Below are 13,013 nucleotides of genomic sequence, written 5' to 3'. Positions count from 1 at the left end.
TATATGTATCATAGTACTGCTTTAGATTCCACTGTGTTCTGTAATATATGGTATATATACCATAACTACTTTTTAAAATTTGGAAATGTCTCCCGAATGGTACTCACCTGGCCCCCATAGTTTCACTTACATGTGAATATATAGACCTTTAAAACTTTTCATAAGCTGCTTTATTTCCATCGTTGGAAGAATATGGATTATGAATCAGTGGTAGGAGGAATGAAGTATATGTTAAGCAGACTGTATTGATTAGTAAGTTAGTACAAGATTGGTAATAGTTGCCCACAGCACTAATTGTTGATCTTGTGGCCGCATGCCACCGTGACTTTATAGGCACAGAAGCACGGTGCGCCCACAAGCCCCCCGTGTTGTCTGTCCTGCTTTGCCTGGCATATATGTTTATGTCTTTAAGTTATTCTTTATTTATTAAATGAGATACTTTTATAATGATGCAAAATAAGGAAACAGGTGGTCTTTTTCTCATCTCTCTAGTCTCCTACAAAAGCTGTATATAATGCCAGACATTGGAACCATCCAGACTCGGAAGAGCTGCCTGGGCCACCAATAGTAAAACCTCAGAGTGCCACAGTAAGTCAGCTGTACATTTTATTTCATTTTTATTTAATAGATTATAAACTAAACATTGCTATCTTTATTTACAGTTTGAAAATCTTTGACTTCAACAGTTTATTTTGAACTTCCTCACTAAAATTGAGTGTCTTCAGTTTAATCATTGGAAAAGTGAGGATAATGGAAATTCTGGTGCTACTAGTTAGTTTGTAGATAAGAGCCTTAAAAAATATTGGACCACTTTTTACCTTTGACACACATCTTCTGGGATTATTGTATTTAGTGTTTTTAAGGGTAAATTATTCCATTTTTGAATTTTGTAATTAGCTATTAGAGCTATATTATAAATTACATCCTGCATAGATCTTAAGAGTAGCTTTGAGTGGTTTCATTTACTTTTCAGTGAACTTTTCCTTCATTCCAGTAATAACGTTCAATTTAAAACACATTTCAAAAAGATTCTTATCAAATTATTTTCTTCAGAATAACTGGAAGGACCATAGATTAATATTTCTAGGTTAATGGTAATTCCTCAGTCATCTGGAGCTATCAAGGGATGGATTAAAAAAAGTTAGGGATAGAGATCTCTGTATGTGCAGTTAGTTCCCTGTCTCCTTAAGTTGAATATATTCAACTTTGTTTACTAGCATAAAATCCTTATTGTGTCTATTAATAATTATATGCCAGCTTTTTATTAGGGCTATATACTTATACCCTAAATTGCAGATTCTTATACTTTAAAAGTTCTTTTGTCTGTTGTAGTTTTCTTGTGTCTTTCCTAGCTTTTTATCAATGCTATAGATGTATGTAATTGTGGGGTTTTTTTTTTTAATCTCTTCTAATAGTCCTAGGGAGAGATAACAAATTGTCTGTGAAATCTTAGGTTAAAAAAGACCAGAAGGAATTCCCGAGTGGTTCTTTTGTGAGTCTTACCTAGTAGTGCATGGAATTTTAAAGTAGCCTTTAATGACCTTTCAGAGGCTTTTTCCCACTTTTTTTTTTTAAACCAAATTTACTAGGTAGATGAGTTGTTAATATTTTTTTATATTCATTTAGAACAATAATTTAATACCTTTATTAATAGGTGAGGCTGTCTTCAAAGGAACCAAATCAAAAAGATGATGGAGTTTTTAAGGCTCCTGCACCACCACCCAAAGTGATAAAAACTGTGACAATACCTACTCAGCCCTACCAAGATATAGTTACTGCACTGAAATGCAGAAAAGAAGACAAAGAAGTAAGCAGCTGTATACAGTTTTACTGCACGTGGATAGATTTTTGTATGTAACGTTTAGCCTTTTAATGTCTTGAACAGATATCCACGAACTTCTTTTTTTCTAGTAATACCAATGATTTTAAAGCATTTCTTTTAGTTGCCATATAATGAACTTTTTAATGTACTTTTAAATGAAGTACAGCAAGCCTGTAGATTTAAGTATGCTAGTTCATGGTTATGTAAGAGGTGGACTTACTTTTTCTTGGCAGTTATATACAGTTGTTCAGCATGTGAAACACTTCAATGATGTGGTGGAATTTGGTGAAAATCAAGAGTTCACAGATGACATTGAGTACCTGTTAAGTGGCTTAAAGAGCACTCAGCCTCTAAACACACGTTGCCTTAGGTAAGATCTTGTTTTTCATATTTGATAATTGTATGCATGCTATATCTAATTAAAATTTTCCAGCTGAGTAGAGCCAAAAATTTGGGAGTTTGTTGTCATGAATGTATTTTGTAGCCAGTGATGTTAGAATGTGATTGATTTCTACATGGACAAAGGAAAGTTGGATGATTATAACCATTTAGCATAGTAGAGGCTGCAGTTTACAGATGCTTAAAAGAAGTGTTACATTAAAAAATCTTTTAAGTTACTTTTCAGCCCCAGATTTTAGACAGGTGATAAATTTGTTTTCAGCATGTTTTGATTTGGATCTTTTGCAAATACTATAATAGATTGAATATCTTAATTTGGTTGATTTGTCCAAACATTATCTATAATCTTGATATATCAAAAGGGTTATGAAAGGTAGCTGAGACCTTTTGCTTTTAATGGTGGTAGTAGTGGAAGGAATACGCTAAAGACTACCATGTGTTAGTTATATTTTTTAAAGATAGTGTACCTAATCACTTACTGTGCATCAGCAGATTTTTTAATAATTCAGTTTGCCCATGTGTTTTATATTGTGATCTCTGTGGGTAGTGCTCTGACACCCCTCACCTCTCCCCATTTGCTTGTTTTGGTATTGTGCAAACAAAAAACTAATGCACTAGCTATTTTCAGTCCCCCTAACCTGGTCTGTTTTCTCCTAGTGTTATTAGCTTGGCTACTAAATGTGCCATGCCCAGTTTTCGAATGCACCTGCGAGCACACGGAATGGTAGCAATGGTTTTTAAAACCTTGGATGATTCACAGCACCATCAGGTATTTTTAAATTTGGGGGGTTAGAAAGCATTATTTTAAAATTTAAGTATTTAGCTATTGAAAAATATCTTCATTGGTTATTCACATATGAGCATTTCCTAATTATGGGTTCACTTAGTTTTATTTGCTTAATATATAGAGCTTAATGCTACAAGTTTTTGCTTAATACATTATTTAAGGATGTTTTCTCATGATCCTGTTTTCTCTTAGTTAATTTATATTATTAAAACATCAGTCCAATACTATACCTAACATATTGTACCATACTGTCCTGAATATTTCATTCTGTAAGCATTGACTTCCTTTAATCATAAGGTGCTGAAAAAAATCTTTATTCTTTGATATTGAAAGCACAAGAAAAACAGTTTGAAAGTAAAAGCATTTTTTAGACATTTTGTTTGGAGGTTGACTCTAGTCCTAGCCCAATGTGGAAAGAAATCAATTCTCATTTTCATTATGACTTTGACACTATCTCTTGGTAATAAAAGTCAGGTTTGACATTTTTCAAGTTAGAAAAGAAATCATTACTAATCATTATCCATAGTGGTGTTTTCAGATCACTTTATTATATTTTTGCTCAAGGAAATTATGTTCTAAATGCAGATTAGGTGACATGGTCTGATAGTGAATTTTCTGAAACTGAAAGCAGTGTACTTAACCCTGAGTTGAGATAACTCCATTGCCAGGTTGTAGGAGATGCGAACAATGAGAAGGCAGAGAAAAGAACTAAGAATTAATTTGCTTTGTTACACAGTTAGGAGAAGACCAAGGCATTAGTGTGTACTCTTTGGGGCAGTGGATTTCCCAAGGCCAATACTGTGACATCCTAATTTCCAAAAATAATTTGCTCTGTAAGCATTTAATTAGTAAACTAGTCAGAAATTTTTCTGCTTTGGGAGATTCAGGGTTTAAATCTTTAGATAATTATGTTTCTGAATGTATGAAATAAGTGGAAGTACAAAATACTCCCAAATGTTAGAATATCCCAACATAGACCATTTTGTTATATTAATAGTTACCTAAATTATATTATCTCAGTACTCTGGATTTTAGTGTCTGTTTTAGGCAGGGTACTAACTGTCTGATCTAAATGATTTTGAGAGTACATTATATTAATGTAAAAACATTTTTTTAATGTCTGTTCATTTTTGAAAGAGAGACAGAGTGCAAGTGGAGGAGGGGGCAGAAAGATAAGGAGACACAGAAACTGAAGCAGGCTCCAGACTTTAAGCTATCAGCACAGAGCCCGATGTGGGGCTCAAACCCATAAACTGTGAGATCATGACCTGAGTCCATGTCAGGCGCTTAACCAACTGAGCCACCCAGGCACCCCGTGCTTGATTTATTATAAAGAAATGAGTCTCAGTATGTTTATTTGAGCATCTTAGCTTTATATTGACACAAACTCAGCTGTGTTTATTTTACAGAAAAAAAATACCTAATTGATACAGATTTTTAAAAATGTTCTTGATTTATAATTGAAATTCAACTTTATCAATTATATAATAAAGTGAAGTACCATATAAAAACAGGATTGTGTGTGTGTGTTTAGCTGGAAAAAATGTTCTGTGAACTCTTTAGCACAGAATGGCTAAAGAAATATGTATTCCACTTAACATTTTTCTAGTTTGGGAGCATTCATATAGAGAAGATCGATAGGAAAATTTTAAGTTACAGACCTTTATTCATTTAATTTATATTTTCCTAGAGTATTTTAACGGAGAGAGTTTTCACTGAATAAAACATTTTTAAGGCTTCCAGCAAATCTCAAAACAGTCTTAAAAACTGAAATTGTCACTAATTATATACATTAACTTTTATTTTTGTCTGTTGAAGAATCTGTCCCTTTGTACAGCTGCCCTCATGTACATATTGAGTAGAGATCGTTTGAACATGGATCTTGATAGAGCTAGCCTAGATCTAATGATTCGACTTCTGGAACTGGAACAAGATGCTTCTTCAGCTAAGCTACTGAATGAAAAAGACATGAACAAAATCAAAGAAAAAATTCGAAGGCTCTGTGAAACTGTCCACAACAAGCATCTTGATCTGGAAAATATAACGGTAGGTTTCTTCCTTTCTTCCATTATAAAATGAAAATTATTTTCAGAAAGTTATAAATTAGTCACAGCAGGTGTGTGACTTTGGATAGATTATAATCTGCTGTCAGCAACTGGGCAAGTTCTTCTAAGGTTTAGCTTTGAGCATAATTCTGTTATCCACCTAAACTAGCCCATCTGTATTTAGATTTTTTTCAGTAAATTTTCTGTTGCATTTTGTCTGTCCTTTAGTCTTCCTTGTTATTTTTTGTTTTGTTTTGTTTCTTTTTCAGTATATTAACTATATTTAGGCTGTCAGGAATTTGAATTCTTATTCTCTGTGGGTTTCAGAAATAAAGATTCAGAGGATTTCCAGGAGCCATTTAAATGACCATTCACATATTCCAGAGTATCTCAAGGTGTCTGGTTAACTCCTCAGGGGCCCAAGACTCAGAAGGAAGTTTCCTAGGCACCTGCCTTCCCCCGAGCAATGTCTGTCATAATTAGGGTCATGGCCTGTAACCCTTAGTCTCAACACAACTCATGAAGTTCAAAATGACTGTGTTGCTTCTGGTTGATACCAGTTCTCCTTTCCTTTGGCTTTTTTACTTGTAGAATCAGCAGTATCCATACCACAGGTTAGGTTACTAAAATTGGCCTTCTCATTTTGAAAAACGATTATTTGCTTATATATAATATGAGATATTTCCAACATCAAAACGATATTAGCATTGTTTTTTCTGCTGTCTACTAAACTGAAGACTGGAGCATTTACCTCAAAAATTACAGAATGCTTTCTGCTAATCAGATATGACTTAGGGGTCGTGCTGTGTTTAATTAAGGTAGAGCAGGTGATTTGTGTAAAGTGGGGTTTGAGGGGAAAGCAGATTAACATTAAAAGACAATATATAGAATTGAGTGTATTCAGTACTTAGTAAAGTTGAAAAAGTAGCTATTATGCTCAGGTAGTAGATAAAGATCCCTGTACCTCGCCGCACTGTTTGTATACTATATTAAAGTATGTTTGTAATTTTTATTTTTTTAGCCTTTTACAATGCATACAAATTTTTTAATGATACGAAAATAAATTTGAGATTTTTCTGTATTGTTGAATATAATGTATCTTTTTTATTGGGGTTTCCCATATTGTTCAACCTTTAGATTCTTTCCAGGCTTTTACTGTTAAGTATCATGATGATCAACTTGTTCCTTGAAATTTTTCTGATTTGTTGAATTTGCTAGAATGGTAAATAGAGTTATAATAACCTTCTTATATTGTATTAAATAATTTACTTACATGGTTAAAACCAGAACAGAGTTGTTAATTTTGGGATGCCTCTTTTTCCTCCCAACTTCAGCTATACTTGACTATTGTTTTAAATTGTACAGCAGACTGTTTTGTACTGTGACTGGCCCCTACACATTAGTTTTGGTTTTTTATTAATTGCTTAACTTCTTAAAATACATTTCCTATTCTTGATGTACCATGGGAAGAAAATTTAAAATACAGTATGTTTTCACATAACATAACTGAGAGCTAACAGTTTCTGCTTAGTATTCTGATTAATGATTTGACTATGCTTTAACTCTTTGAGGACTAATCCAGTTTTCATATAAAACGTTTGACTTATAGACTATTTTTAATGAATATAGCTTATCAGACAATCCTTTTTATGTTGATAGAGACAAACTAAAGCCCCGTTAAGCATAAAAACTTAATGATTTTTTTTGCTATATGTTGACATCAAATTACTATTCCCTTTCTTCCTTAACAAAGAAAGCGTTGTTAGGCTTGAGCCTTATTACTGCTATGACTCTTGAGCTAATATACCTGAACTGATCTCATTAAATTACTCTTTCAGGGACTTAGAATGGGATTTGAGCAAAATGGAACTTGTTTTTGTAGTGGCAATTTCTCATTCTATATTTGTCACCTTGGACATCAACCTTGTTTTTTTAATGAATAGACTAAAATATTCTAGATCTCCTCTAAGTCTGTAATACTAGTAAGGTTTATGCTGGTAAGCTCTGTTTTTTCCATTTCTAAATATTTATATTCATTTCCAAATAGGCCGGGAGGACTTAATGTAAACTTGTATCTTTGAAAGGAAAGAAGCTTTGGAAAGAAAACCATGTCTAAACAGCTTTGCTGATTTTGTTATGCTGAAGTTCCTTATATTTTATTAAAAACTTTTTAAAAAATGTTTTTATTTATTATTGAGACAGAGAGAAACACAGCCTGAGTGAGGGAGAGGCAGAGAGAGAGGGAGACACAGAATCTGAAGCAGGCTCCAGGCTCTGAGCTATCAGCACAGAGCCCAACGGGGGGGCTCGAACCCACAAGTTATGAGATCATGACCTGAGCTGAAGTCGGATGCTTAACCGATTGAGCCACCCAGGCGCCCCTGAAGTTTCTTATTGTAACAGGAACCAGATTGTTCTTTTTTGGGGGTGTGTGTGGCTATATTCTTTAAAAAAGAAATGTAATAAGAAAGGAAAATAATAATTAAAAGCAAATCAAGAGAAAGAAAAACTCTAGTCTAGTTGTAAATATAACTTGTCTGTGCTTCCCATAGTGATGGTCCTCAATCAAATGAGAACTTTATCATAGAACTTTATCGTGATAGACACATGATATGTATCCAGGCTGCTAACTCTGCATGTCAAGTTCAAGACTAGTGAATCTGAAACCCTAAAAGTAACAAGATTTTTATTCAGAATAGATAAGAAAATATACAGAATTAAAAAAAAAGAAAAACCCCAAGCAACTTTGCAAGGAAAATAAAGAATAATTGACAGGGACTCACAGTAGAAGAAATACAGTCAGTTTATAAATAAGTGAAAAAATGTACAGGTTTACCATAGTTAGAAAAAGTCAAAGCAGAGCAATAAGATATCACTTTTTACCCTTTGGCAAAAATTTAAAGTGATAGCCAGTGATTTTGATCATTCAAAAGCAAGGTATACTGATACACCTCTACTTTGTTCCTGGAGTTAAATATTACCGCCTTTGTGGTAAATTATTCCAATATAGTGAATTATAGACAATACATATGCACTTTTGACTCACAGCCCTATCTTTCTTTGTGCCTCTGAATAACAGTATCAGCATGTATTTTATTGAATTGACAAATGATAGATTTTTTTTTTTTTTTTGCTTTTAAGTGCACTCTGCCTGATATGGGGCTCTAACTCACAGTCCTGAGACTGAGAGCCACATGGTCCATGGTCTGAGCCAGCCAGGGGTCGATAGGGCTCTTCTTCTTCTTCTTTTTTTTTTTTAAAGTTTATTTATTTGTTTGGAGAGAGAGATCTCGAGCAGGGGAGGGGCAGAGAAAGGGAGACATGGAATCCCAAGCAGGCTCCATGCTGTCAGTGTGAACCTGATGCAGAGCTCAAACCCGCGAACTGCAGGATTATGACCTGAGCTGAAACCACAAGTTGGATGCTTAACTCACTGAGCCACCCAGGTCCTCTCTGATTTTAATGATGAGTTTCTCTCTGTGAAAACAAGCTAGTGGTTTAAAGTGTTTCTGCAACTTAGGCTATTCTGATAAAAATTAGTTCAGTTTCACTTACGATAGCACTTATGGTTAAAAAATACTATGAGTTGGTAGCATGCAGTGAGCTCTTCTAAAGTAAAACAGTCTGTAAAAAAAAAAAGTGTTGCCTCCGATGTCTCGCCAAGATTCAGTATTCATTAATGATGCCTCTGATTTTTAGACTGGGCATTTAGCTATGGAGACCTTGCTGTCCCTTACTTCTAAACGAGCAGGAGACTGGTTTAAAGAAGAACTCCGGCTTTTGGGTGGTCTGGATCATATTGTAGATAAAGGTATGACATTAACATGTATAACATTTTTATATGTCACTTAAAGCCTGAGGAAAATACTCTACTTCAGATACTTCAAAAAAATAATGGCATCAGTTTAAAAATGTTACTTTTCTTAAAGATATATATTTGTGTGTGTGTGTGTGTGTGTGTGTGTGTGTGTGTGTGTATTTATTTATTTATTTATTTATTTATTTTGAGAGAAAGAGGGAGGAGAGAGAATCCTACGCAGGCTCCAATGTGCGGGCTCGGTCCCACAAAGGGATAAACTGTGAGATCATGACCTGAGCCAAAATCAAGAGTTGGACACTTAACCAACTGAGCCACCCAGGCATCCCTGTTATTTTATTTTTTTAATGTTTGAGAGAGAGGGAGAGAGAGTGCGTGCACATGAATGTAAGCGGGGGGGGGGGGGAGGCAAGTAGAGACTGAGGAGAAAGAGAATCCCAAGCAGACTCTGCTGCATGGAGCTTCATCTCATGAACCGTGAGTTCATGATCCAAAATAAAGAATTGGATGCTCGACTTACTGATCACCCAGGTGCCCCAAGATCTGTTCTTTTAGTAGCATCTTGCAAATCTTTTGCCTTTTAAAGGAAAGGCCATTAGCACTTTGATATTGGGGAGTTATGGAAATAAAATAATAACAGTAAGAGTCTCCTTTATTTCAACATCTCAGTGTTTTATAAAACAGAATAAATTATATTCAGACAGGTTCTGGCGTATTACTATGCAGATGACTTTTAATTTTAGTTAAGGAGATATAAATACTGAGGTGATAAGACATACTAACTTTGTATCCATTTTGTTCTAGTGAAAGAATGTGTGGATCATTTAAGTAGAGATGAAGATGAAGAGAAACTAGTAGCCTCATTATGGGGAGCAGAGAGATGTTTACGAGTTTTAGAAAGTGTGAGTATAAGTATGGACATTTATTTTGGGAAAATTCCTTGTGACTGAGTGTATGAGAGACTGTCAGATGTTTTTTATGAAGTATCCCAAAAGTTTTGCTAATCCAAACAAATTATAATGCATATGGTGAGCAACCAATGTTAACGAACAAGTTAAATAACCAGTTTGGCTTAAGAATATGCTTATTGTCACTCTCTAGGAAACCTTGCAGATTTAGTTTGTTTGTATTATAAAATGCTCTTTCCTTAATGTGGAATTCTGTAAATATATTCTTTGTGGAAAATGATAATTAAGAGCTGGCAGGTTTTTGTTTTGTTTTTTAATTAATATGGGTTTCCTTGCTTTAGCTATTTGAGTCAGATTGTAATCGCAGCTTTAATAATAATTGACCTTGAAGAATGCTACTGTTTACTGTGTTTGTCATAAGTGTATTCTTTGGCTTTTATGAATGATTAAACGTAGTTCAGTGTAGCTTGTAATTTATGCTGCTAGTGCATTTTAGGATGTATAGAATTAAAAGTTCTTGGTATAGACAAAACTGAAATTTTTCTTGGTTTTAGAATGTTTCAGGTATGTTAAACATAGCATTTTTTTTATTCTAAATTAATCCACTTAGGGACTTTAATAGTGTATAAGTTAGAGACTGCTCTTTTCTGACATTCAGAGTGATTGGTAATTCATTACAGTAAATGTGTAGTTCAGAATGTTACCTATGAGCAGACAGTTATAAAAGTGTTTTAATTTTGTAACAAAGAAATAGCTCTGTTATTCTAAATATGGAACATGTTGGTTACTCCCTTAGATGACAAGGCTGATTCTTCCCTATCTTTGTCTTACTGTACGGGATTGTATGTTGTATGTGAATGAACCAAAGTTATATGGATTGCCACAATTATTTCATATTTTTCCCTTTTAGGTAACAGTACATAACCCAGAGAATCAAAGCTACTTGATAGCATATAAAGATTCACAGCTCATTGTTTCTTCAGCTAAGTAAGTTTTCCTGAAATATCATGCTCTTTATTTAAAGCATTTGAGTTGAGGGGCACCTGGGTGGTCCAGTTGGTTAAGCTTCCTGACTTTGGCTCAGATCATGATTTTGCAGTTCGTGAGTTTGAGCCCCACATAGGGCTCTGTGCTGACATCTCAGAGCCTGGAGCCTGCTTTGCTTGGATTCTGTGTCTCCCTCTCCCTCTCCCCGCCTCTCTCTCTGCCCCTCCCCCACTCACACTCTCTCTCTCGCTTTCAAAAATAAACATTAAAAAAATTTTTTTAATGGGGTTCCTGGATGGCTCAGTTGGTGGGTTCAAGCACCACACTGGGCTCTGTGCTGACAGCTTGGAACCTGGAGCCTGCTTTGGATTCTGTGTTTCCCTCTCTATCTGCCCCTCCCCTACTTGTGCTCTGTTTCTTCTCTGTCTCTCAAAAAATAAAATGTCCAAAAAAAAAATTGTTTTTAAAAAGCATATGAGTTGACCATAAAGGAAGTATGATTGCATCACCTTCCTTCATAAAACACTTATGTCAAGTTCTGTGAACAAGAAGTGGTACAGTGTAGTGCAAAACTTAGGAGTACAGAGTCTGGAGCAAGAAAGACCGAGTATGGATCCCAGCTTCCTAACTTCAGCCCTGTCACCTTAGGCAAGTTATTTCCTCGCTACACATTCTTCAGAAGAGGGCTAATAATTGCATCTCCCTACGTAAGGTTGTTGTTAATAAATATAAATATAAATATATATATATATGCTAATATATGTTATATATAACATTTTCAAAAATGTTTTCTTAAAAATTTTGAATGTTTATTTATTTTTGAGAGAGAGTAAAACATAGAATGTGAAGCAGGCTCCAGGCTCTGAGTTGTCAGCACAGAGCCCTATGTGGGGCTGGAACCCATAAACCATGAGGTGCTATCACGTCAGTTCGCATAAAATTTCCAGTTATGTTTCCAGCCTTAGTTCAAGTTTAATACAACAGCCTCTTCCTAATATCTCCATTCTAGGTCTTCATATCTTTCCCCTTGTTCTCTGGCCTCCAGCCTTTCCAGCCCAATACCACAGGGGCTTAACTTTCCCAAATTTCTACTTTGTAAACTAATCCTCAATGCCAAATCTCTGGTTCCTTTTTTTTTTTTTTAATAATTTATTTTTAAAATTCCATCCAAGTTAGCATACAGTGCAACAATGATTTCAGAAGTAGATTCCTTAATGCCCCTTACTCATTTAGCTTATCCCCCTCCCACAGCCCCTCCAGCAACCCTCTGTTCTCCATATTTAAGTCTCTTATGTTTTGTCCTCTTCCCTGTTTTTATATTGTTTTTGCTTCCCTTCCCTTATATTCATCTGTTTTATATTTTAAAGTTCTCATATGAGTGAAGTCATATGATATTTGTCTTTTCTGACTGGCTAATTTTGCTCAGCATTATACCCTCTAGTTCCATCTAGGTAGTTGCAAATGGCCCAAATCTCTGGTTTGTTATTGGCCCTAAATGTGTGTCTCTAGTCCTTGGAATTATATCAAAAGCCCACTGTAGCCTGACTCAGGTTCATCTGTTTTTAATCTCTTATTTTGGTGCATTTCAAACACAGACAAAAATAGACAACATAGTATGAAAAACTTTTTTTTAAAGTTTATTGATTTATTTTGAGAGAGTGTAAGCCGAGGAGGGGCAAAAGAAAGAGGGAGAATCTTAAGCAGGCTTCACACTGTCAGCACAGAGCCAAGGTGGGGCTTGAATTCATGAAAACTGATATCATGACTTGAGTTGAGATCAAGAGTTGGACACTTAATCAACTGAACCACCCAGGTGCCGCAGTAGTATGATAAATCTTTGGTGTATATGCCATTTGAACAATCATCAACCATGGCCAGTCTTATTTCCATTTGTAACCCTTTTCAAAACTCTTCAATATTAATTATTTTTAAGCAAATTACAGATTTCACATAATTTAATCCATTAAATACTTGAGTATATAAAGTCTCTTAAAAGAGGACTCTTTAAAGATGTCCAGGGGTGCCTGGCTGGCTCAGTCGGTAGAGCTTGCGACTGTTGATCTCAGGGTTGTGAGTTTGAGCCCCACGTTGGATGTAAAGTTTACTTAAATTTTTTAAAATTTTAATTTTTCAATTAAAATTGTCTGGCAGTCTTGGCTGATCGCATAGAGCCTGATGCAGGGCTCAAACTCACAAACGCAAGATCATGACCTGAGCCAAAGTCAGACACTTAAATGACTAAGCTACC

General features: G+C 35.0%; 1 protein-coding gene across 3 annotated transcripts in view; it reads left to right on the top strand.

Annotated features, from left to right (window-relative positions):
* WAPL (WAPL cohesin release factor) overlaps positions 1–13,013 on the top strand; it is an 85,347-nt gene that overhangs the window by 56,209 nt on the left and 16,125 nt on the right. For all 3 annotated transcript variants that reach the window (XR_003905601.1, XM_029932054.1, XM_029932053.1), the window contains exons 5-12: positions 493–588; positions 1,655–1,807; positions 2,056–2,192; positions 2,879–2,990; positions 4,827–5,054; positions 8,753–8,864; positions 9,675–9,772; positions 10,689–10,765. Coding sequence is in view for 2 of the 3 variants with exons in the window: in XM_029932054.1 (XP_029787914.1) it covers positions 493–588; positions 1,655–1,807; positions 2,056–2,192; positions 2,879–2,990; positions 4,827–5,054; positions 8,753–8,864; positions 9,675–9,772; positions 10,689–10,765 (1,013 nt within the window). In the remaining variant the exon portion in view is untranslated. The remainder of the gene's footprint in view (positions 1–492; positions 589–1,654; positions 1,808–2,055; positions 2,193–2,878; positions 2,991–4,826; positions 5,055–8,752; positions 8,865–9,674; positions 9,773–10,688; positions 10,766–13,013) is intronic.

Source organism: Suricata suricatta, chromosome 2 (genome assembly GCF_006229205.1).
Source record: "Suricata suricatta isolate VVHF042 chromosome 2, meerkat_22Aug2017_6uvM2_HiC, whole genome shotgun sequence".
In the NCBI taxonomy this organism is placed as follows: domain Eukaryota; kingdom Metazoa; phylum Chordata; class Mammalia; order Carnivora; family Herpestidae; genus Suricata; species Suricata suricatta.
This window is presented reverse-complemented; position numbering and strand designations above follow the sequence as displayed.